The 26,612-nt window shown below is 48.9% G+C and overlaps 1 protein-coding gene across 6 annotated transcripts in view; it reads right to left on the bottom strand.

Moving 5' to 3' along the window:
* akap6 (A kinase (PRKA) anchor protein 6) overlaps positions 1-26,612 on the bottom strand; it is a 1,059,704-nt gene that overhangs the window by 301,967 nt on the left and 731,125 nt on the right. For all 6 annotated transcript variants that reach the window (XM_072488434.1, XM_072488451.1, XM_072488470.1 and 3 more), the window contains one exon: positions 15,477-15,597. In XM_072488434.1, coding sequence (XP_072344535.1) covers positions 15,477-15,597 — 121 coding nt within the window. The remainder of the gene's footprint in view (positions 1-15,476; positions 15,598-26,612) is intronic.

Genomic DNA, 26,612 nt, shown 5'->3' with positions numbered 1-26,612 from the left:
CTCCTATACTGCCTTTGAAGCAGCCGGCCAGCTCTTCCACTTCCTCAGGGTCCCCTTCGGCGTCACAAATGGAGTCTCCGTCTTCCAAAGGGTGATGGACCAAATGGTGGACCAGTACGGTTTGCGGGCTACATACCCGTACTTGGACAATGTCACCATCTGCGGCCATGACCAGCAGGATCATGATGTGAACCTCGAATAGTTCCTCCAGACCGCCCGAGCCCTTAACCTGACCTATAACGAGGAAAAGTGCGTTTTCCACACAACCCGGCTAGCCATCCTCGGCTATGTCGTGGAAAACGGGGTCCTAGGTCCCGACCCCGAGCGCATGCCCCAGGGGATGCGGGTAAAGGAACTCACCCTCCCCCGCAGCCTCAAGGCCCTCAAACGATGCTTGGGGCTCTTCTATTATGCCCAGTGGGTCCCCAAATATGCGGACAAAGCTCGTCCACTCATAAAGACCACGATATTTCCCCTGTCGGCTGAGGCTCGATCGGCCTTTAACCGCATCAAGGCCGACATCATCAAGGCCGCTATGCACGCGGTGGACGAAACTATCCCCTTCCAGGTAAAGAGCGATGCATCAGACATCGCCCTGGCTGCTACCCTCAACCAGGCAGGCAGACCAGTAGCGTTCTTCTCCCAGACCCTCACCGCCTCCGAGATTCGGCCCTCTGCAGTTGAGAAGGAGGCACAAGCCATTGTGGAGGCTGTACACCACTGGAAGCACTACCTAGCCAGTAGGAGGTTCACCCTCGTCACCGACCAACGGTCGGTAGACTTTATGTTCGATAACGCACAATGGGGCAAAATAAAAAACGACAAAATTTTGAGGTGGAGAATCGAACACTCCACCTACACGTACAATATCAAGTATCGTCCAGGGGAGCTCAACGAGCCCCCAGATGCCCTGTCCCGTGGCACGTGCGCCAACGTGCAGGAGCCATCCACAATGACCTCTGTCACCCGGGGGTTACCCGGATCGTCCACTTTATCAAGTCCTGCAACCTACCTTACTCAACCAAGGAGGTCAAGGCCATGACCAGGGCTTGCCAGATCTGCGCGGAGTGCAAACCGCACTTCTACTAGCCAGACAAGGCTCGGCTCGTGAAGGCCTCGGGGCCCTTTGAGCGACTAAGCGTGGACTTCAAAGGCCCCCTCCCGTCCACTAACCGCAATGCCTATTTCCTCACCATCATTGGCGAGTTCTCCCGCTTGCCATTCGCCATCCCCTGCCCCGACATGACCTCAGCCACCGTGATAAAGGCACTGCACAGCATTTTCCCCCGTTTGGTTTCCCCGCTTATATCCACAGTGACCGGGGTACATCGTTCATGAGTGATGAACTGCGTCAGTATCTGCTCAGCAAAGGCATCGCCTCGAGCAGAACGACCAGTTATAACCCACGGGGGAACGGACAGTTTGGAAGGCTGTCCTTCTGGCCCTACGGTCGAGAAGTCTCCCAACCATCCGCTGACAGGAGGTCCTACCCGACGCCCTACACTCCATTAGGTCGCTCCTCTGCACGGCCATGAATGAGACCCCTCACAGCCGATTGTTTGTCTTCCCCACGAAATCCACCTCCGGGGTCTCACTTCCACCTTGGCTGACAGCTCCGGGACCTGTTCTTCTCTGGAGGCACGCGAGGAGCCATAAAACGGACCCCCTGGTCGAGAAGGTCCGATTACTACACGCGAACCCCAGTTACGCCTACGTCGAGTATCCCGACGGCAGGCAAGATACGGTCTCCCTCCGGGATCTGGCACCCGCAGACGCCCCTCCCTCACAGCTCCCCTGCGGGATGAAATGAAAAATAAAAATCGCTTATTGTCATGAGTAGGCTTCAATGAAGTTACTGTGAAAAGCCCCTAGTCGCCACATTCCGGCGCCTGTTCGGGGAGGCTGGTACGGGAATTGAACAGTGCTGCTGGCCTGCCTTGGTCTTGCTTTAAAAGCCAGCGATTTAGCCCAGTGAGCTAAACCTGATCCTGGCCCCAGAGCACAGGCTGTCTGGAATTTGCACAGTGTCTGCATGTGTCTCACCCCCAGAACCCAAAGATGCGCATGGTGGGTGGATTGGTCACGCTAAATTGCCCCTTAATAAAACAAAGATATGGTATACTTGCCTCGGTTAGTTGATGCATAGAATTTAAAAACAGGGAGGTTATGCTGGAACCTTATAAAATGTTGGTTAGACCACAGCTAGTATATTGTGTGTAGTTCTGGAATCCATATTATAGGAGGGATATGAGAGCACTGGAAAGGGTGCAGAGGGAATTTACCAGGATGTTGCCTGGGCTGGAAAGTTTTAGTTATGAAGAGAGATTGGATAGACTTGGATTGTTTCCCCTGGCGCAGAAGAGACCGAGGGGGGACATGATTGAGCTGTATAAAATTATGAGTGGCATGGATAGAGCACACAGGAAGAAACTTTCCCTTTGGTAGAGGGATCAATGACCAGGGTGCATAAATTTAAGGTAAGGGGCAGGATGTTTGATGGGGATGTGAGGAAAAACCTTTTTACCCAAAGGGTGGTGAAGTTTGGAATTGGCTGTGGAGGCAGAGACCCTCACAACATTTAAGAAGAATTTAGATGTGCATTTGTGATCCCAGGGCATACAAGGATATGGAATTGAAGAGATCGCGAGTGGCATATAAATATGGTGCAGATTGGGAAATGACACTGCAGCCATCCTCAAGGAACTGTTCAACATCTTCCGCAGTTTTTCCTTCAACATATATGTGAGGTGGAGTATTTGGCTGAGCGCTTGTGGGTTTTGTTTTTTACGTTGTTCAAGGACAGGCCAAGTTCCTTGAATGCAGAATTGACGAGATCGAGAGTGGCTTGTAGATTTGGTGCAGAGTGGGAAATGACACTGCAGTCATTCTCAAGCTGCAGATAGTGGGCAGAATTTCGAACTTTGTGAACAGAATGCTGGCAGAGGTGAGAAAGCCGGCGTGTATCTGGAAAATGGGATTAGAATAGTTAGGTGTTGGGGACTTCCGGTGGCGTTTGCGAGCAGGTCGGCTGCATTGAGAGGAGCTCCCGCTGGTGGCCACTATCTACGGCACTTTAAGGGGTTTCCCGGATTCTTTGCTCTCCCTCCCGATTGTTGTCGGCCTTTGGGGCTGTCCCGGGCATCAAGCGGGGTCGGTTTGAAAACCGGCGAGGAACCCCGTGCGAGTGTCAGGCGGCTGGAGTTGAGGCTTCGGGCCCAGGGCGCGCGGCGGTCGGAGCAGCGGGGGTGGAGCCAAACGGAGGACGAGGCGGTAGGCCTGAAGCCAGGGCGCGATGTAGTGGAAATGTTTCACATCGGGTGGCTCCTGCCTAGAATGGGTTTGTTTTAAGAAGACTGAAGTCCGGTTCCAGGGGAATTCTTAAGGAATACAAAAAAGGAGAGAAAGAAGTTTTAGAGAAAGAGTGTGAAAAAAAAAAAAATTCTCGAAGGAAGAAATGTTTTTGTTTTTTTTTAAAAAAAGATTGAAGAAGGAAAGAAGGGGGGAAAAAAAGGAAAATAATAAGTCGTTAAAGGATGTGAATAGCAGCATCAAAGAAGGGAGGAAACGTGGGCTCCCGTTGAATGAGAAGGCCAGCAAAAGCGCTGACAAGATGGCAGAGGCCGGACCACATGGTGGGGCCGCACTGCTTACGGTGGAGAAGATGACCGAGGTGATGGCGGTGGAGCTGGAAAAGCAGTTTGCGAGGCACATGGAGGCTTTGAGGAAGGAGATGGCGGTCGCATTGAAGTCATTGGTGGAGGAGGCAATCGCCCCGGTGAGAGTAGCTATGGCAAAGACATCGGCCAAGGCGAGAGAGCAGGGCGAGAAGATGAAGGAAGCGGAGGAGGCCGTGTCGCAGCACAGCGACCAGCTCACCTCGATGGGGGATGAGCTGCGGAGGGTGGTGGAGGTCAACAGAGGACTCCGAGCAAAGCTCGAGGACTTGGAGAACCACTCGAGGTGGCACAATCTGAGAATTGTGGGCTTGCCTGAAGGGACAGAGGTCCCAAGGCCAACAGAGTACTTCGCTAAGAGGTTGGCGGAGTTGATGGGGGAGGGTGAGAACTGCTTCCGGTACGAGTTGGACCGAGCTCATCGGTCATTATGGCCGAAGCCCAAAGTGAATGAACCGCCAAGAGCAGTAATTATCTGCTTCCAGAAGTACTGCATGAAGGAGAAGGTATTAAGCTGGGCGAAGCAGAAGCGTGAGGTGCAGTGGGATGGTGCTAGAGTTCAGATTTCCCAGGACTTGACGGTGGAGTTGGCAAAAAGACGAGCGGCGTTCGGGCGAGTGATGGCGGCACTGTACAAAAAGGGGGTGCGATTTGGTATAATATACCTGGCGAAGCTGAGGGTGACGTATAACGCCAAAGACGTTTATTTTGAGACAGTGGAGGCGGCTGAGGCGTTCGTGAGGGCAGAAGGCTTGGGACAGACGTGAGGAGCGGAGCTGGAAGAGAGACTCTGGACTGTGATTGGGGAGCTGAAAAATGTATAAATGTCATAACTTTCTTCTCATTAAGAAGTCTTACAACACCAGGTTAAAGTCCAACAGGTTTGTTTCGATGTCACTAGCTTTCGGAGCGCTGCTCCTTCCTTAGGTGAATGAAGAGGTATGTTCCAGAAACATATATAGATATAGACAGATTCAAAGATGCCAGACAATGCTTGGAATGCGATAATCTGGCACGTCTTGCAGAGATTGCCATGGCAGGGTAGTGTGGTGTCGTGGTCACTGTTCTGAAGGCTGGGTAGTTTGCTGCAAACAATGGTTTGTTTGAGGTTGCGCGGTTGTTTGAAGGCAAGTAGTGGGGGTGTGGGGATGACCTTGGCAAGATGTTCATCTTCATCGATGACATGTTGAAGGCTGTGAAGAAGATGTCGTAGTTTCTCCGCTCCGGGAAAGTACTGGACGACGAAGGGTATTCTGTCTACCCACCATTACACGTGAGAACACCACCCATCAGGTACGCAGTACATACTGGTGCGACTCGGCAAACGTTGTCTACCTCATACGCTGCAGGAAAGGATGTCCCGAAGCGTGGTACATTGGCGAGACCATGCAGACGCTGCGACAACGAATGAACGGACATCGGGCGACAATCACCAGGCAGGAATGTTCCCTTCCAGTCGGGGAACACTTCAGCAGTCAAGGGCATTCAGCCTCTGATCTCCGGGTAAGCGTTCTCCAAGGCGGCCTTCAGGACGCGCAACAACGCAGAATCGCCGAGCAGAAACTTATAGCCAAGTTCCGCACACAATTCACACCTCTTTAACCTGGGGTTACCCCATCTCTGGATCTGTAAAGATTTAATCACCTGCTAATGCTCACATTCCAAGCATTGTCTGGCATCTTTGAATCTGTCTATATATGTGTTTCTGGAACATACCTCTTCATTCACCTGAGGAAGGAGCAGCGCTCCGAAAGCTAGTGACATCGAAACAAACCTGTTGGACTTTAACCTGGTGTTGTAAGACTTCTTACTGTGTTCAGCCCAGTCCAACGCCGGCATCTCCACATCATTTCTTCTCATTGACATGTATTGTAATTTACTTCACTTCACATTGTTACAGAGTTCAAGTTATTGGTTGGGTTGATTGGCATTCTGTGTTGCAACGGTTATATCTTATTTTAGTGAATTGTATGGGTTGGATTGTTGTTTTATTTTCTCTGGGACTGGGTGGGAGGGGACGGTATACCTTGGGGCGGGGAGCCACCCGTGCTAGCTAACTAAAGTCGGCTAGTGAACGGAGGTGAGGTGAGAGGAGGGCTGTGGACATTGGAGCCTGGTTAGCAGGTTTCGATGGGCCTACAGGGCGAGCAAGGGGAGGGGAAGGGATCGATGCTGGGGGATGCTTTTTCGAGAGGAAATGTAGGGGGGATTCTGGAGGGGGGGGGGGGAAGGGGTTCGATGTTAATAATGGGTAGGGGCGGGTCAGGCTCATGGGGCAGGGCCTGGTGGTATGATGATGGTGGATAAGAAGGGTGGGGGGGGTGAGAGACACCCAGTTAGGATAGTCATGTGGAACGTGAGGGGGTTAGGGGGTCCAGTCAAGAGGTCAAGGGTGCTTGCGCCTCTTAAAAGTTTGAAAGCCGATGTAGCAATGTTGCAGGAGACTCACCTGAGGGTGAAGGACCAGGTGAGACGTAAAAAGGGCTGGGTTAGCCAAGTGTTTCACTCTGGATTTGACGGAAGGGCTCGAGGGGTAGCGGTAATGGTCAGCAAAAGAGTACGTTTCCAGATGGAGAATGTAGTTGCAGATCAGGGGGTGGGAGATATGTGATTGTGACAGGGGCGCTGGAGGGGAGGTTAGTGGCACTGGTAAGTGTATACGGTCCCAATTGGGACGATGTGGGATTCGTGAAGAAGGTGTTTGGGGCCATCCCCAACTTGTTCACACACAAATTGATGGTGGGGGGGGACTTAACTTGGTGCAGGAGCCACGGTTGGACAGGTCACGGCCGCTCTTGCTGGTCCCATCAGGGGGGGGGGTGAAGGCGTTGGCTGGGCTAATGGTGGAAACGGGAGGGGTGGACCCTTGGAGGTTTCTGCACCTGAGGGAACATGAGTACTCGTTTTTCTTGGCAGTCCATAAGGTATAATCGTGGATCAACTTTTTTGTGGTGGGGAAGGCTTTGCCGGCTGGGATTAAGGGGTCGGAATACTCGGCAATTGCAGTGTCAGATCATGCTCCGCATTGGGTGGATATGGTACTGGAGAAGTGGGTAGCGCAGAGGCCGGGGTGGAAATTAGATGTGGGACTTTTGGGGGACCAAGGGTTCTGTGACAAAATTGAAAAGGTAATTGAGGAATATGTAGGTTTCAACTGTACGGGTGAGGAGTCAAAGGCGGTCATCTGGGAGGCTCTAAAGGCGGTGGTGAGGGGGGAGGTGATCTTGTTTAAGGCCAGGGTGGACGAAGAGCAGAGGTTGGAGCGGCAGAGGGTAATAGTTGAGATGTTGGAGGCAGATAGGAGTTATGCAGAGGATGGGGACCCGGCAAAGTTGGAAAAGAGGAAGGAACTACAGGTGAGCTTTGACCGACTATCTACCAGGAAGGCGGTGCGCCAACTGAGGCGAGCAAGGGGTGCAGTTTACGAGCATGGAGAAAAGGCAGGTCAGCCCTGGAGGGAGGCAGCGGTAAGGGAAATTGTTCAGGTGAGGGACAGGGCAGGGAGGTTGGTGGTGGCTCCAGATCTGATTAACAAGGTCTTTGAGGAATTCAATGGGAGTTTGTACAGGTCAGAGCCACCTGGGGGAGACCAGGAGGTGCAGGAATTTCTAGATGGGTTGGAGTACCTGAGGTTAGGGGAGGGGGACAGGGCTACATTAGAAGGAGCGACAGTGGAGCAGGAGATAAAAGATGCGATTGGGAGGATGCAGTCGGGGAAGGTGGAAGAGCCGGATGGGTTTCCAGCGGAATATTATAAAAAATTCAAGGATAAGCTGGCATCCCAGATGTGGGGATGTTTGAAGAGGCGATAGGAAAGGGGGTGTTGCCACAAACTTTGGGGCAGGCATCGATTTCCCTGTTGTTTAAAAAAAGATAAGGACCCGACGGAGTGTGGGTCGTATAGGCCCATATCACTTTTAAACGTGGACGCAAAAGTATTGGCGAACGTACTGGCGGGTAGGCTGGAGGAGTGCCTCCCGAAGGTGACAGGTGAAGATCAGACGGGGTTCGTGAGAGGGAGGCAGTTCTTTTCAAATGTTAGAAGGGTATTGAAGTCATTATGGCACCGGCAGAGGGGAAGGTGGTTGTGGCATTGGACACTGAGAATGCGTTTGACCGGGTAGAATGGGGGTACTTAATGGCAGTTCTGGAGCGGTTTGGGATTGGACCAAGATTTGTGAACTGGGTAAAGCTACTATATAAGGAGCCGAGGGCGAGTGTCCGCACAAATAATATCAGCTCGAGATACTTTTCTCTCCACCGTGGGACTAGGCAGGGATGTCCTATGTCCCCCCTGATGTTTGCAGTCACGATTGTGCCGTTGGCCATCGCATTAAGAAGTTCGGGGTTATGGAAAGGAATAGTGCGGGGTGGGGGGGGGGGGGGGAACAGAGCATAGGGTGTCCTTATATGCCGATGACTTGCTGTTATACGTGTCGGAACCGAGTGTGTCGACAGGGGGAATATTGGAGCTGCTTCGGGTGTTTGGGTCTTTCTCGGGGTACAAACTAAATCTAGACAAGAGTGAGTATTTTGTGGTGTGTCGGCTGGGGGTGGGGGCAGGGGTGGGGGGCTGCCATTCCGTAGGTCAGGGACACACTTTAGATACCTGTGGGTGCAGGTTGCCCGGGAGTGGGGGGGGCTCCGCAGGTACAACATTTCTAGTTTGGTGGGGAGAGTGAAAGCTGATCTGGCAAGGTGGGATGGTCTCCCTCTGTCACTGGCGGGTTGGGTACAGGCGGTTAAAATGAACATGTTGCCGCGATTTCTGTTTATTTTCCAATGCCTGACGATTTTCCTGCCAAAGGCATTTTTCAGAGAGATTGAGGGAAGGATTACTTTGTTCATGTGGGGAGGGAAGGTGGCCAGAGTTAGAAAGGTGCTACGACAGAGGGGAAGGCAGGCAGGGGGTTTGGGTCTTCCGAACCTGATGTATTACTACTGGGCGGCGAATGTGGAGAAGGTACGGAGCTGGGTCAGAGGGGTTGATTCCCAGTGGGTCAGAATGGAGGAGAGTTTGTGCAGGGGGTCGGGATTGAAAGCACTAGCAACAGCGCCGCTCCCGATGGCCCCGGGGAAATACTCAGGAAGTCCGGTAATAACAGCTTCATTGAGAATTTGGAGGCATTTTCACCAACACTTCGGGTTGGGGGCAGGGTCAAGGGAAATGCCGATTCGGGGGAACCACAGATTTGAGCCTGGGAAGTGGGATGGAAATTTTCGGAAATGGGAGGAGAAGGGGATTAAGACACTAAAAGATTTATTTCCTAGGGGTCGGTTTGCAAGATTGAAGGAGCTGGAAGCGAAGTATGGGCTGGAGCAGGGGGAAATGTTTAGATACATGCAGGTTCGAGATTTTGCCAGAAAGAAGATATAGGGCTTCCCGGTGGAGCCGGCCTCCACATTACTGGAGGAGGTGGTGACGACAGGGGGACTGGAGAAGGGAGTAGTGTCGGCGGTTTACAGAGCTATTTTGGAAGAGGAGAAGGCACCACTGGAAGGGATCAAAGCAAAGTGGGAGGAAGAGTTGGGAGAGGATATGGAGGAGGGGTCCTGGTGTGAGATGCTCTGGAGAGTGAACGCCTCCACCTCGTGCGTGAGGTTGGGGCTGATACAGCTGAAGGTGGGATACAGGGCACACCTCACAAGGGTGAGGATGAGCCGATTCTTTGAAGGAGTAGAAGATGTGTGTGAACGTTGCGCGGGGGGTCCCCGCTAATCACGTTCATATGTTTTGGTCCTGTCAAATGCTGGAGGATTACTGGAAGGAGGTTTTTAGGGTAATCTCTAAAATGGTGCACGTGAAACTAGACCCAGGCCCTCGGGAGGCCATATTCAGGGTGTCGGGCAAGCCGGGTTTGGAAACAGGTGCGGAGGCAGATGTTGTAGCCTTCGCCGCGTTGATCGCCCAAAAGCAGATCCTGATGGGTTGGAGATCAATCCATCCTGTGCCCTGGCGTGGCGGGGGGACCTGCTGGAATTCTTGACCCTTGAGAAGGTTAAGTTTGAACTGAGGGGAAGGATGGAGGGGTTCTACAATTCACAGGCATTATTCATTATGCACTTTCAAGAACTGGATAGCATCGAACATTAGTTGGGGGGGGGGGGGGGGGTTGGGAGGGTTGGGGGGAGGGGACTGTATGTGTTAATGGTGACTATGGGTTATTCCTGATTCCTTTTTGTCATTTGTTTGTGTGAACATGCGGGCTAATGTTTGGGGTTTGGTGGGAGGATGGGATCGTTGTTAGTGATATGGGGATTGACATATTTGTTACTGATTATTGTTTATTGTTGGGGGGTGTAAATTTGGGATAAAATGTGAAAAAGGAGGAAAATAAAAATATTTTCTAAAAAAGAATAGTTAGGTGTTTGTTTGTGACTGGCGCAAACTCGATGGGCCGAAGGGCCTTTTCCATGCTGTATGACTCTATGACTTAAAAATGATTATAAACTCATACAACTTCTAACAGTGTGATCTCTTCCAAGGAGAGAGAAATCACAATCTGAACTGAACAAGCTGCTCAAACTACGGTAACATTAAATACAAAGTGGGAATATATCGGCACAACTAATAGCTAAAGCATAACTATGTAAATACACCTGGAGGGAAATGTGTACTCCAGAAATGTTTCAAAACCATCATCTAAAATCTGACAACGTAGCATTTACTTGGCAAAATATAACACCGCAGACAATAACAATAGCTGGCAACGTGGTGAAGGCTTGGAGTCAGCAAGATCACTGTCAATTGCAAAGAAAATTAACAAGATGAAGTTTCAGACTAGCCTCTTGGCTCACTTATCAAAGCTTTAGGAAACTTGGAGCAGACAGTTCTGTACTTTGAAGTTGCTTTGAGTTAAAAGGATATGCTTCACTAAAACCATTTAATAGCAACAGAGCATACTCTTCAATGTAAATAAAGCTACTTGGGATTGGTAGTGACAATAATGGCCTTTTGAGAGAGGCATTGGAAGTGTTCAACATATTCCGGAGTTTTTCCTTCAATATATATGGGAGGTGGAGTATTTGGCGGAGCAGGTGGGGTTTTGTTTTTGCAACATTCAAGGACAGGCCGAGTTCCTTGAATGCAGAATTGAAGAGATCGAGAGTGGCTTGTAAATTTGGTGCAGAGTGGGAAATGACACTGCAGTCATCCTCAAGCTGCAGATAATGCGTAGAATTTTGAACTCTGTGAACAGAATGCTGGCAGAGGCAAGAGAGCACTCAGTGCACAGAAAATCTGGGTGTGTGGTTTTCACCATCTTGCTGGCAGGGTGGGGACTGATAAACGGCGCACGATCTGCACTGAAAAAATACTTCTCCTGTCCCATGGATACAGGGAATCCCTCCCACAAGCAGTGGGTTAATCCCTCCTCAGGTTGACACTGCCAGGGTGCTAGAGGCAGTGCAAGGCAAATCTCTCTCCCCCTGGAATTAAACTTACCGTTGAATCAAACTGGAATTAAACTCTCAACTGCTTCATGTTAAGCAAAAGCAGTTATATACCTGACATCTTTATGTGGGGGGAGGGAACACATGATGGGGAAGCCCTTTAAGTGTATTTAAATTCATTAAAATATAACTAAACGAGGTTTGCACCCTTTCTCGGCAGTTACCTCATTACATCACTGGCGAGGTGGCGGGAAAATCGGAAAATGAGATTCCAACTCTCGTGAGACATTGCGCTCACGTCGCTGTTTGCGATCCGTGTATTGAATCCTCCGGATTCAATGCGAGGATTATTGAACAAACCCCAGTGTCCTTCTTGAAGCCAGCTCCATAAGCATTCCTGAAAGAAAATCAGCTTTGATAACCTGGTCACTGTATCCAGGTAGCTGAAAAAGTCCACCCCACCAGGACCTGTTTTCTCAACTCTCAAATGGCCAACATTCCAGGAGAGGATAAATTAATTTCTTCAAAGTCACTCCGGAAGAGACAGCATTGATATTAATGATTGTGAGGAGTTTGCTACCAATTGTTCAAAATGGTGACAACCTGTCCACTAAGCTGCTTTACACTTTGATGAGGCACAGTGATGGTAGAGAATGAAAGAAAAGGAAGCAAATCTTGCACTCTGGACATCCTGCCCCATGTATGCAATAATCTGTGGGTTGAGAATTGGCCGAATTAAATTAAATGAAGGTCTATGGCACCAATTCATGTCTCTGAGTAGGTGCCATCCTTGAATCGAGGGACAGCGATGAAGACAGTAGCAAAACAAACATAAGTAAGATTGCAATATTCAGTATTACCAATAGACCATTTTGTAAAAGTGAAATTGTCTATTTGTGCATCAAGAACGATAAAAGAGCATCATACTTACACCAAGATAATTAAATGGATTTAAAATATATATTTATTGATAAAATGTTATTAATTTCCCCATTTGAAAGACTTGTGGTCCTTTACCAATTTTCCTGTGGAGTGTGAATTCAAAGATTTACTTGTACGCTTGAGGATTTAGTTCCAGAACAGAACCTTTGTTTTCTTTCAACAAACCCATTAGTGGATGGGTCAATGCATGATTTCTTTAAGAATGTGGATGCTGCCACATCTGAAATTCAAATTAAAGCCTCAGAAGATGGCACTCTGTTAAAGAATAATGCCCCTCGCCAGTCAATCTCCTTACATTGTTTCAATAATCAAATAAACCTTTTATACTTAAATGCAAGGCAACATCAGCATGACATATCCATAATGTAGGTAAAATAGAGGCTGGAAGTTTGTCATGGGATTCTCGTAGCCCGCCTCCATCAGTATTACCATAAAGTATTACAAGTAAAAATGTTGCTCTTCATGGTTTTGCATGGACAGAAATGTAACCATGCTAAATATAACAGTGGAGAGCTTTTAATTTGGGGGCTTAATCTACAGAAAATTACTGTCACAAAATGGTGACATTGTTTAAGCTCTTTAAGGCATGGGTTAAATTAATGCAGTAGAAAACCCAATATAAAGACACTATTATCAAGGAGGGTGCAGTGTGCCTTTAAATGAATTGCACTGGCTGAATCACAATGTCAATCACACAATGCTGCATATCATAAGAGGAGAGCAAGATGTTGGTGTTGGTCAGCCTCCTCTTGAACACCAGATTTGTTGGGCATGCTTTCATCATATGCAAAACTGAAAGTGGATTCAAAGATTCCTATTCACAAATCTGATCTTCAAGCTAAGTCCAATCTTCCTTAGCTTGCCATAATTCTGCGGGGGCGATTCTCTGAGCCCCGCGCCGGGCCGGAGAATCGGAGCAACCACGCCACGATGCCCTGACGCCGGTGTGTGATTCTCCGAGGTGCGGAGAATCGCCGCCATTTGCACCAGCGCGTTTGGCGCGGCGCTCGCGGGTCACTGGAATCGGCGGGGCCGCCGATTCTCCGGCCCGGATGGGCCGAGCGGCCACTCCGACATGACAGAGTCCCACCGACGCCGTTCACCCCTGGTCGCTGCCGGCAGGAACTCTGCGGCCTGTTGGGGGGGGGGGGGGGGGGGGCTTCACCGGGGGGGGGGGGGGGCCTCCGATGGGGTGTGGCCCGCAATCGAGGCTCACCAATCGGCGGGCCGGCCTCTCTCTCTCTTTCCCCCCCCCCCCAGGCTTACTTCCTGGTGCGGCCGGCCCCTGAACACCGACCCCATGTTGGGTCGGGGCCGGCGTGCGGAAGAAGTCACATGCGCAGGTTGGCGCGGCCCCACTGCGCATCCGCGGGTTGGCGCGGCGCCCATTCAGCGCCGCGTAAGAAGGCTGGGGCGGCATGAACCGCTCCAGCGCTGTGCTGACCCCAGGTGGGGGCCAGAATAGGTCGTGCCCAGGCCCCGTTCGCGCCGTCGTGAAACGCGACGGCGTTCACGACGGCGAAAACACTTGGCCTCCATATCGGAGAATCGCCCCCTGCATATTTAATTAACAGAGTTTCTGAAGAAAATGTACTGCAGAATGACAGAAACCTGAATTTATTAAACCATCAGAACCTTCTTCTGCACGGGACGGTAAAGGTGGAAAGGAAATACTCTGCGTTTTTACAAAAGGGGGAGAAACTTCAGAACAGCAATTAACACAGAAACATATAAAATAGGAGCAAAAGAAGGCCATTCGGCCCTTCGAGTCTTCTCCACCATTCGTTATGATCATGGCCGATCATCAACTCAATAGCCTAATCCCGCTTTCCCCCCATATCCTATAAACAAAAGAGACTGGAAGGATAATATTCAGTGGAGTTGGAGAACAAATCTGTGAGCAGATAGTAACAGCAAATGAAGCAGAGTGCTTGATTCTTCTGGACAAGCTCTCCTATGCTAAGGGACACTTTGAAAAGTTGCTTCTTTCAACTGTTTGTATGTGCCTCCTTGTCTACTTCCAATTAGCAGCAAGCCAGTTGTACCCAGGTAAAGGAAGGACCTCAAATGTGGTGCATTCAATTGAAAATCAAAGAATACACAAACCTCCTTTGTGCTTGCTACTCGGCTTCAAAATTCTCTTTTCATGTATCTAGTTATGCCTCTGGAGAATGTATGTCTGATCCTCTCTCACAGCTACCCTTGGTTCTCTCCCAGTATTTGCCTGCAAATGGTCTGTTTTCTTTCCTCAGATTTTTCAAAAAGACAAAATCTGATTGCCCCTTATCTCTCACCCCTGTACACCAGCTACGAAATAGTGGCTTTCACCCCCCTGCCGGTTGTGTGAAAGATAATACCTCCAGTCGCTTCCCTTAGTGTAACTGATAATGCACAAACCTGGACTTGAGATATTTTGCCCAGCACCACTCTTAAAAGATGATAGTAACTTCTGATGAAGCCACAAAGACAAGAGAACGGCTCCTGTTTGACCTTGAATTTCCATTCCTTGTATAAAAATGAAAAATTACTAAAAGAGCCAGAGGGTGGTTGTTTCTCGTCATTATCCTGTTGTCAATTCTGATGGTGGTTATTAATTTTTTTTCCTTTACGATTCACAATCTGCTCTTTGAAATGTGCCATATGTTCAAAGCAATCCAGGGATGACAACTGTCAGAATTACAACAATAAAAAATAGCCTAAACGAGGCAGATTTACTGCTATGGATTTTCAGCTGAAAATAACCCCTGGAACGTTCCAGCATATTACCGTGTTCTGTTTTAAAATGTCTTTACACCTACAGTATGAGCTTCAAGATTTTGTATCAACTAAAGAGTAAAGTATATCATACAAAATAAACTATTTAATGGACTAGGTAACGGCAAAAGTGCTGAAATCAAAATGTATGATTTATTATTTGAGGGAATTCAAATTAATATTAGAGCCCAATAATATTCCTTTTAATTGTGTGTAAAATAACAAAGCAATATAGGCTGCTTTATCTGTTCCTAATAAAAATTCATTGAAAAACAACTAGTGCCAGTGCAGCGATAAACCAGACTCTTGGCAAATACTGTGCTTAGTGCTTCCGAAGGACAGAGTAATCTGTCTGAAACCTCAAATTGAAACACATACTGCAAAGTAGAGCCCCTACTTTCACTGACTATTCATTTTCCTTCGGTCTATTTATTAATCCTGTCTCCTTTATTTCTACTCATCTATGGCAAGATTTCCTCATTCCTTTATGAAATTAAACTTTATAGAATGTGATAAAGGGAACTCTTTGGCAATTATGATGTCTGCACTCTCCGATGGCATGCAGGAGATGGAAATGAAGTTGGGGACAGGGAAGGGAATTCTAATAGGCACCATGATATATACAATGAACAGCAAGATGTCCACTGAGAGACAGACTTGTCAGGCAAATCAGATTTTCCATATCCATGTAAAGACAGTAACATAGGCTCTAACCTTGTAAAGATGCTGCTGCTGTTCTTCTGACATCATCAGGTCATGGCTGTCCATCACTATGGATTCCATGTCAATCAGCCAATCCCAGAGCTCCTGGTATTCCAATTCAAAGTCCAGAAGGCTGGAAAGAAGAATTAAAAATACATTATGCATTATATTAATAAAATATCTTTTCCTGAATGAATGCAGAGTGGAAAATAATTGCTTGTTATATATAAAATTAAAACTCAAAACTAGTCAGCAAGATTTGATTAAATTCCAACATACATGGAGAGCACAACATGATTAATAAAATAAAGCAATAATGCATCAGAGAGACAAAAACACAAATATTCATATAATTAGACATCAGTAATGATCATCATTTCATCACTTTTTCATTGTATAGAAAGAAGCACATACTTAAACATATTCTGGAAACGTATTTCTTGGTTCAAAACAGTTTAACAATCTCCAATTCAATACAGTCTTTTTGAGCACAATCTCAGGTCAGGTAAACATGAGGGCCATCGGTACTGAAGTTAAATCTACAGGCAAAGGTTTTAGAAGACATGAAACTATATAAGACAGACATTTTAGTTGAGCATGAGTGAATATGCCAAGTCACTCACAAGGGCTGGATGGAGCACTGGACAGGTGTCCCCCAGAGACATGCTCAATGCAAAGGTGAGGCCAAAAAGTCAAAATGAGGAATTCTCAAAAGATAGTAATCTTTAAAATTCAAAGAAAGATCGTACCATTTTCAGTTAAATAAATCATTAGATTCAGGAGCTTAAAAGGATTAAAGCCGTGTTCAGTTCGAAGCACATTGCCTGAGTTAACTGAACTCTCTGGTTTACAATCCAGCCACTCTCGTGCAGCAAGCATTGGTAAATGTGAAAAGTGCAGACATTAACAAGATAATGTACAGTTCTCAAAGTTTACATAAGTGTCATTCCAGACATCGACATGCAACAATACATAGAACATACAGTGCAGAAGGAGGCCATTCGGCCCATCGAGTCTGCACCGACCCACTTAAGCCCTCACTTCCACCCTATCCCCGTAACCCAATAACCTCTCCTAACCTTTTTGGACAATAAGGGCTATTTATCATGACCAATCCATCTAACCTGCACGTCTTTGGACTGTGGGAGGAAACCGGAGGACCCGGAGGAAACCCACGCAGACACGGGGAGAACGTGCAGACTCCGCACAGACAGTGACCGAGCGGGGAATCGAACCTGGGACCCTGGAGCTGTGAAGCAACAGTGCTAGCCACTTGTGCGACCGTGCTGCCCACAATAGAACTGGATGTCAAATAAGCTTTATTTTTCAAAAAGGCATTTTATTCCCAACACAAGTAACATCAACAAAATACACAGTCCACCAAATCACACTCCACAGTTTGTACAATGTTTCCCTTTTATCCCCCCCCCCACCCCCCGTGATGAACAACTCCTCAAATATGGTCATGAACAGCCTCCACCACATCTCAAAGCCCTCCTCTGACCGCCCCCTCAACTCAAACTTAATCTTCTCCAACCTGAGAAAGTTGTGCAAATCCGCAGCCAAGCCGCCATCCCAGCACTGTATCTGGCCTCCAATTTAACAGGATTCTTTGACGAGCAATCAGAGAAACAAAAGATGTGAAAATGCCAATAAAAAGATTTTTTTTAAATAAAAAGAAGCGAAGGCCACGACATGGTCCCTGCTCCCCTCCAGATGTCCCAGCACTTCTGAGACCCCAGAAATCGCCACCATAGGGCCCGGCTTGACCTCCACCTCCACTATCTTTGTTAGCATTCCAAACACCGCCTCCCAACAGCTCTCAAGCTTCTCACAGCCCAGAACATGTGCGCATGGTTTTCCAGCCCCGCTCACACCTCTCGCACCTGGTCAGCCACACTCATCCTCGCTTGAGTCATGTGTACCCTGGGCACCACCTTAGAACATAGAACTGTACAGCACATATATAGGCCCTTCGGCCCACGAAGTTGTGCCAAACTAATCTGAAACTAAGATCAAATCAACCTACTCCCAATCATTCTACTGCACTCCATGGGCGGAATTCACCGCAATCGGCGCGATGTCCGCCGACCGGCGCCAAAAACGGCGCAAATCAGTCCGGCATCGCGCCGCCCCAAAGGTGCGGAATCCTCCGCACCTTGAGCGGCCGAGCCCTAACCTTAAGGGGCTAGGCCCGCGCCGGACTGATTTCCGCCACGCCAGCTGGCGGGAAAGGCCTTTGGTGCCCCGCCAGCTGGCGCGGAAATGACTTTGCCGGGCGGCGCATTCGCGGGAGCGTCAGCGGCCGCTCACGGCATCCCCGCGCATGCACAGTGGAGAGGGTCTCTTCCGCCTCCGCCTTGGTGGAGACTGTGGCGAAGGCGGAAGGAAAAGAGTGCCCCCCCGGCACAGGCCCGCCCGCAGATCGGTGGGCCCCGATCCCTCCCCGGGGCCAGATCGCCCCCCCCAGGACCTCGGAGTCCGCCTGCGCCGCCTTGTCCCGCCGGTAAGAGAGGTGGTTTAATCCACGCCGGCGGGACAGGCCTTCCAGCAGCGGGACTTCGGCCCATCCAGGCCAGAGAATCGCCGGGGGGCGGGGGGGGGGGGCCCGCCAACCGGCGCGGCGCGATTCGCGCCCCCGCCGAATATCCGGTGCCGGAGAATTCGGCAACCGGCGGGGGCGGGATTCACGCCAGCCCCCGGCGATTCTCCAACCCGGCGGGGGGTCGGAGAATCCCGCCCCATATGCCTATCAAATAACCTTCACAGCTCCAGGGTCCCAGGTTCGATTCCGGCTTGGGTCACTGTCTGTGCGGAGTCTGTACATCCTCCCCGTGTGTGCGTGGGTTTCCTCCGGGTGCTCCGGTTTCCTCCCACAGTCCAAAGATGTGCAGGTTAGGTGGATTGGCCATGCTAAATTGCCCTTAGTGTCCAAAATTGCCCTTAGTTGGGTGGGGTTACTGGGTTATGGGGATAGGGTGGCGGTGTTGACTTTGGGTAGGGTGCTCTTTTCAAGAGCCGGTGGAGACTCGATGGGCTGAATGGCCTCCTTCTGCACTGTAAATTCTATGATAAACCGCTTGAAAGTTCCTGAACTGTCCGACTACACTACCATAGCTGGAAGTGCGTTCCACGCCCCAACCACTCTCTGAGTAAAGAACCTACCTCTGACATCTCTCCTATATCTTCCACCATGAATCTTATAGTTATGCCCCCTTGTAACAGCTACATCCACCGGAGGAAAAAGTCACTGAACGTCCACTCTACCTATCTCTCTCCTCATCTTATACCCCTCAATTAAGTCACATCTCATCCTCCTTCACTCCAATGAGAAAAGCCCTAGATCCCTCAAACTTTCCTCGTAAGACCCACCCACCAATCCAGGCCGCATCCTGGTAAATCTCCTTTGCACGCTTTCCAATACTTCCACATCCTTCCTATAATGAGGTGACCAGAACTGCACACTATACTCCAAATGTGGTCTAACCAAGGTCTTGTACAGTTGCAGCATAACCTCACGGCTCTTAAACTCAATCCCCCTGTTAATAAATGCTAACACACTATAGGCTTTCTTCACGGCTCTATCCACTTGAGTGGCAACCTTCAGAGATCTATGGGCATGAACTCCAAGATCTCTCTGCTCCTCCACATTCTTCAGAACCCTGCCGTTAACCATGTAATCCGCATTCAAATTTGTTAACTCCATCTGCCACTTTTTAGCCAGCTCTGCATCCTATCAATGTCTCTTTGCAGCCTACAACAGCCCTCCACATTATCCACTACTCCACCAATCTTGGTGTCATCAGCAAATTTACCAACACAACCTTCAACTCCATCATCCAAGTCATTGATAAAAATCACAAATAGCAGAGGACACGCACTGATCCCTGTGGTACACCGCTGGCGACTGGGCTCCAGGATGAAAATTTACCATCTACAACCACCCTCTGTCTTCTATATAATATCCAGTTACTGATCCAATCGGCCACATTTCCCTCTATGCCATGCCTCCTTATTTTCTGCATGAGCCGACCATGGGGCACCTTATCAAACGCCTTACTAAAATCCATGTATACGACATCAACTGCTCTACCTTCATCTATGTACTTAGTTATCTCCTCAAAGAATACAATCAAACTTGTGAGGCAAGACTTAGCCCTCACAAATCCGTGCTGACTATCCTGGATTAAGCTGCATCTTTCCAAATGATCATAAATCCTATCCCTCAAGACCCTTTCCAATAATTTACTGATGACCGAAGTGAGACTAATCGGCCTATAATTCCCAGGGTTATACCTATTCCCTTTCTTGAACAAGGGGACAACATTCGCCTCTCTCCAGTCTTCTGCACTATTCCTGTAGACAGTGAGGACATAAAGATCAAAGCCTCTGCAATCTCATCCCTCGCCTCCCAAAGAATCCTAGGATATATCCCATCAGGCCCAGGGGACTTATCTATCCTCAGGCTTCTCAAAATTTCTAACACATCTTCCTTCCGAATATCTACCTCCTCCAGCCTACCAGCCTGTATCGCACTATCCTCCTCAACAACATGGCCCCTCTCGTTTGTGAACACTGAAGAAAAGTATTCATTTAGGGCCTCTCCTATATCTTCAGACTCCATACACACGTTCCCACTACTGTCCTTGACCGGCCCTAATCTTGAACTGAATTAAGTTCATCCTGGCACAAGAGGAGGTTGAGTTCACCCAACGCATTGCCTCACACCACAGCCCACAACTTATTTCCCTCCCCAGCTCCTCCTCCCATTTACTCTTGATCCTCACCACTTGCACCCAACGTTAAGTGCAGAGTGTTCCGCCTCTTGAAATTCCCCTTCATCTCCTCTACTAATACTGTCAAATTCCAACTGTGCATCATAGCCCACTCCCGCATAACCCGAATCCCCAAATATCTAAACCTCTCTCTAGCTCTCTTAAACAGTAGTGTGCCTACATTGCCCCATACCCCGCTGCATTAAAAAAAAATTTAAAATTTAGTGTACCCAATTCATTTTTTCCAATTAAGGGGCAATTTAGCGTGACCAATCCACCTAACTTGCACATCTTTTGGGCTGTGGGGGCGAAATCCACGCAGACATGGGGAGAATGCGCAAACTCCACACGGACAGTGACCCAGAGCCGGGATTGAACCTGGGACCTCAGCGCCGTGAGACAGCAATGCTAACCACTGAGCCACCGTGCTGCCCGATACCCCGCTGCATTCACCGGAAACACCTCCCTCTTCCCAAAGTTTAGCTTATAACCAGAGAAGGCCCCAAACCTCTCTAACAGGCCCATGATTCTCCAGCGGGTCTAACACTGAACAACAACAGGTTGCATACAATGACACCCGGTGCTCCCTGCTCCCCCCCTCCCCATCCCTCGCAACTCAGCAGACTCCCGAAGGGCCAACGCCAAGGATTCAATTGCGAGCCCGAATAACAATGCTGACAGTAGGCACCCCTGCCTCATTCCCCTGTGCAACACAAAACCCGCTGAACTCACCTCGTTTGTACACACGCTTGCCACCGGGGATGCATGCAAAAGATGCACGCATGTCACAAACGTCAGGCCAAAACCCAAATCTTCCCAGAATTTCGAACAAGTACCTCCATTCTACCCGGTCAAAGGCCTTCTCCGCATCTATTGATACAATAACCTCCAGCATCCACCCCCATGAGGGAGTCATAACTATATTTCACCACCTCCTGATGTTGCTGGAGAGCTGCCCACCTTTCACAATGCCTGGCATGCACCCCTCCATCCTACCCGCCAACACATTCGCCAATATTTTCACATCTGCGTTTAACATGAAATGGGCCTGTAGGACCCACACTCCAGCGGATCCACCCCCTTCTTCGGGATCAGTGTGCTCGGCGCCTGTGTCAGTGTCGCTGGCAACTCCCCCCTCTCCACCGCCTCACTAAACATCCCCAACAGGTGGAGGGCCAACTCTGTCGCAAACTTTTAAAATTACGCTGCATTCCCCTGATCCCATCTATCACCTCCCATAGCCCCAGCGGTTCCTCCAATGCCTGCCTCTTCTCTTCCTCCAACATGCACACCCGGTTGTGTTCTGTGATATAACCATTGTAATGATGTACAAAGAACAATACAGCACAAGAACAGGCCCTTCGGCCCTCCAAGCCTGCGCCGATCATGGTACCTGCCTAAACTAAAACCATCTGCACTTACGGAGTCCGTATCCTTCCATTCCCACTCTATTCATATATTTGTCTAGATGTTCCTTAAATGCCGCTATCGTACCTGCTCCCACCACCTCCCCAGGCAGCGCATTCCATATATTTACCACCCTCGTGTAAAAAACTTGCATCACACATCTGTTCTAAATTTTTCCCCACGTACTTTAAACCTGTGCCCCCTAGTACTTGACTCTCCTACCCTAGGAAAGAGCATCTGACTATCCACTCTGTCCATGCCACCCATAATCATGTAGACCTCGATCAGGTCGCCTCTCAACCTCCATCGTTCCAGTGAGAACAGACTGAGTTTATCTAACCTCTCTTCATAGCTGATGCCCTCCATGCCAGGCAACATCATAGTAAACCACTTCTGTACCCTCTCCAAAGCATTCACATCCTTCTGGTAGTGTGGCGACTATAATTGTACACAATATTCCAAATGAGGCCTAACTAAGGTCCTGTACAGTTGCAACATGACTTTCCAATTTTTATATTCAATGCCCCAACCAATGAAGGCCAGCATGCCGTATGCCTTCTTGACCACCTTATCCACATGCGTTGCCACTTTCAGTGATTGGTGGACCTGCATGCCCAGATCTCTCTGCCTGCCAGTACGCGCAAGAATTACACACGTATTGTGTAATTCCTACATGCATTAGACCTTCCAAAGTGCATTACCTTACACTTGTCCGGATTAAACTCCATCTGCCATTTCTCCGCCCAAGACTCCAACCAGCTTATATCCTGCTGTATCCTCTGACAATCCTCTTCACTATTCGCAACTCCACCAATTTTTGTGTCGTCTGCGAACTTACTAACCAGACCAGCTACATTTTCTTCCAAATTATTTATACACACCACGGACAACAAAGGCCCCAGAACTGATCCCTGTGGAACGCCGCTAGTCACAGCCTTCCATTCAGAAAAATACCCTCCGACTGCTACCCTCTGTATTCTGTGCCCATTTATGTACACAGAACATATATCATAGAATTTTCAGTGCACAAGGAGGCCATTCAGGCCATCGTCTGCACCGGCCCTTGGAAAAAGCACCCTCCTTAAGCCTACACCGCCACCCTATCCCCATAACTCAGTAACCCCACCTAATGTTTTGGACACTAAGGACAATTTAGCATGGCTAATCCACCTAACCTACACTTCTTTGGACAGTGGGAGGAAACCAGAGCACCCGGAGGAAACCCACGCGGACACGGGGAGAAAGTGCAAACTCCACACAGACAGTAACCCGAGGCCAGAATTGATCTTGGGACCTTGGAGCTGTGAGGCAGCAGTGCCACTGTTGTTATAGTTAACAATGATTTATAAACAAACACATGGAAAAGACTTACTACCAACTGGTGGGTGTCTTGAGTCAAGTGATAAATCTTCATTGCCACCAGCTGGTTGGAGGTCGCATTTCTGTGCATAGGCATATTCCTTACACAATAAAGAAAACACCTAAATTTACAAATAACCTCCTCCCGAAAACAAGACAAAAGGCAGGAGGGGGGAGCGATCATCTTCCTTGCAAACTTACCATTCCCAAAAATTTCCCCCCGTTTGGCAACACAAAACAGCCTTAATGCCCAATGTTTGCACATTTAACCCCTTCATCCCACACCATCCCTCAGCTCTCCCCCAACTTATGGTCCTTTATAAAGTTGTTCGCCTCCTCTGGCATCTCAAAATAGTACTCCCGGGCATTGAATGTTACCCAAAGTCTCACCGGGTACAACACCCCAAAATTAATCTTCTGTCTGTACAACACAGCCTTGCCCTTGTTGAATCCCACACGTCTCTTCCTGAGCTCCGCGCCAATGTCCTGGCATATCTGGACTTGATGACCCTCCCATTCACAGACCCGCGTCATCCTGGCCCAACTCGGGATCTTTTCCTTGTCCATGAACTTGTGCAGCCGTACAATCAATGCCCGCGGTGGCTCCCCTGTTCTCGGCCTCTGCCCGTGTGCGACCACACACTCCGTGGCTGCCACCGGAAGTCGGCAAAAAAGCTTTAACATAAATTAAGCATTGAATTCTACTAAATTAGAAATAGGTTATTGAATAATAGTTAATAGAAAGAAATATTTTCTTTGCCAGATAGATTTTCTGCCACATTCAAGAAGCTTCCAAAATTTGATTTAATAAAAATAGACCTAAGTGTTTCAGCAAATAAAGAAATTCTACCCTGCAACTCTGAAACATGAATTGTTTCTGTTACAACCATGATGATATGTTCAAAGGGTAACACAATTAATTCTCTGGATTTTCACATCTAACTATATATCCTCGGTAATTCAAATCATGAATATCACACAATTTTGCCTTCAGATTCAATCTGAGTAATCTAAAGCAGCACATTGGATTTATGGAGGCATTTATCATTCAAATAGGTTTCAAATGCAGAGTACAAGTTCTTCCTGAATGGAATGTCGATCTTTCCAAGTATGTTCAGAAGTGTATATAACTAGCTTCTCCTTCGAAAAGTGTCTCATGCATGTTACTCAACTGCACATGCAAAATACATGTGTTTATTTATGTTTTCATGTGACAAAAGTTAGTTTGGATTTCAAATTCAATTTATTTTTTGTGGCTCTAATTTACAATCTTCCATTTTGCAAATAATTGTTATTTAAAAACTGAAGTAAATAATTTCTAAATCTTAATGGTACTGAAGAAAAATAAGTGACACAAATATCATTTAATGTTATTTTAAAAATATGCTTGCACTTAATCAATTTCTGTAGTCCATGGATCATTGCCGTTCCTTTTTCAAATTTATTTCTTTATGGGATTGGGCATCATTGGCAAAGGCACCATTTCTTGCTCATCCCTAACTGCCACTGAAATGTGGGCTTACCAGTCCATTTCAGAGGGCAGCTGACCATATTGTTGTGGGTCTGGAGTCACATGTAGGCCAGACCAGGTAAGGATGGCGGGTTTCCTTCACGTAAGGGCATTTGTGAATCAGATGGGTTTCGTAAACAAGGTGGGTTTCATGATCACCATTACTGAGACTAGCTTTATATTCCAAGTTTATGAATTGAATTTAAATTCCACCAGATGCTGTAGTGGGGTTTGAACCCAAATTCCCAAGGCATTAACTTCCGTAAGCCTTCACAACATTTTCAAAGCTAAATACAAGTGAGATACACACACTGGCCGCGATTTAACTAAATGGGAACAAAGTCCCATAGCGAGCTTGTTTAGCCGCGTGTTTCCCGGCACTCGCAGCGGTGAGAATCACAACGTTTCGGGTTAGATAGGGGGCCTCAGCAGGGAAAGTGCAACTGAGGCTGAACATAGCCCCATTTTCTGCAGTTCCCCTGAGGAAGGAGCTGCGTGATTCATAAACAAACCGGTTGGATTTTAACCTGGTGTTGTAAGACTTCTTACTGTGCTGAGATAGTTGGTTTTAGATGGGGTGTGTGTAAGGAAACTACAGTTAATTTCAGTGCCACTTGGATAGCAAGGAGAATATTAACATGGTTCCCTCTCCTGATCAATGGTAAGTGATCCCATATGATCAGGTTTGGCTGTGGTGGGGTCCACAGTGGAATAGCCTGCTAACACCAGTTAGTGGGCAGGATCATGAGGAACAGCAAGTGCCTGGAAGGAAAATTCAATCTTCAGTCACCCCCAGGCACCTGAGTTTTTCCCAAGGGCCAGAAAGTCTGCAGGAATGGCTGCTGGGGGATAAGGGCTACTGGCTGATGACCCTGGCGCGGGATTCTGCCGTAATCGGCGGGGCAGGCAACTCCGGCGGGAAGGAGTGGCGCAAATCACTCCGACGTCGGACCGCCCCAAAAGTGCGGAATCCTCCGCACCTTCAGGGGCTAGGCCGGCCCTGGAGTGGTTTGCGCCGCGCCGGCTGGCGGAGAAGGGCCTCCACTGGCTGGCCCGAGTTGGCGCATGCGCGGGAGCGCCAGCGTGTGCTGGCGTCATCCCAGCGCAAGCGCAGACGGCTTTGCCTCTTCACCGGCCATGACGAATCGCTACAGCCGCCGGTGCAGAAGAATAGAGTGCCCCCACGGCGCAGGCCTGCTCGCGGATAGGTGGGCCCCGATCGTGGGCCAGGCCACCGTGGGGGCACCACCCGGGGCCAGATCCCCCCATGAACCCCGGAGCCAGGTCCCGCCGGCGTAAATTAGAGTAGGTCCTTAAGGACCTACTCTAATTTACGCCGGCGGGACCAGCAAAAAACGGGCGGCCACTCGGCCCATCTCGGGCCAGAGAATCGCCAGGGAGGCCGCTGCCAGCGGCCGTCGACTGGAGCGATTCCCACCCCCGCCAAAACCGGAGAATTCGGCAGCCGGCAGGGACGGGATTCACGCTGCCCCCCGGCGATTCTCCGACCCCGCGGGAGGTCGGTGAATCCCGCCCCAGGTGCGCCGTCCGCAAGCACCTGCTGCGGAAAGGTACAACGCTGCTCACAGTTCCACACGTTCCTTTAGAGAGTAGACTACAGGACTTCTGAAGATATTCTTCAATGCCTGGGCCGTTCAGGTGGCTCTCTGCAATACAGTCCAATATGATATCCTGTATCATTGGAGTTTGCTGTGCCCATTACAATCTAGCCATGCAAAGAGGCGAGTTCTTGCCAAGGGTGAACGGAGGAGGATGAGAGCTAATCAGAAGATACTGAGGCCCTGGGAGCTCAGAGGGCTGCAGAGGGACGATATGAGCATGCTGATGTCATGGAGCAAGGAAGACCTGGGATACTTTCATTGTTGACAGAGTAATGTTAAGTCATGCCACCTGGAAGCATCTCCCCTAGCCCTCCAAGCTGTTCCCTGTCATCTCAAAGAATCACTGAGAGAACCAGTCCTGCATTCACACTCGCATGTTCTCGACTTATGACTCACCGGAACACGATCTCTATGTTGGTCAGCGGTGCCCTGCTAATGTGCTCACTCTGGGAACTTAGTCCACTGAGGAACCGCA

This window comes from Scyliorhinus torazame, chromosome 2 (assembly GCF_047496885.1).
Source record: "Scyliorhinus torazame isolate Kashiwa2021f chromosome 2, sScyTor2.1, whole genome shotgun sequence".
Lineage (NCBI taxonomy): Eukaryota > Metazoa > Chordata > Chondrichthyes > Carcharhiniformes > Scyliorhinidae > Scyliorhinus > Scyliorhinus torazame.
This window is presented reverse-complemented; position numbering and strand designations above follow the sequence as displayed.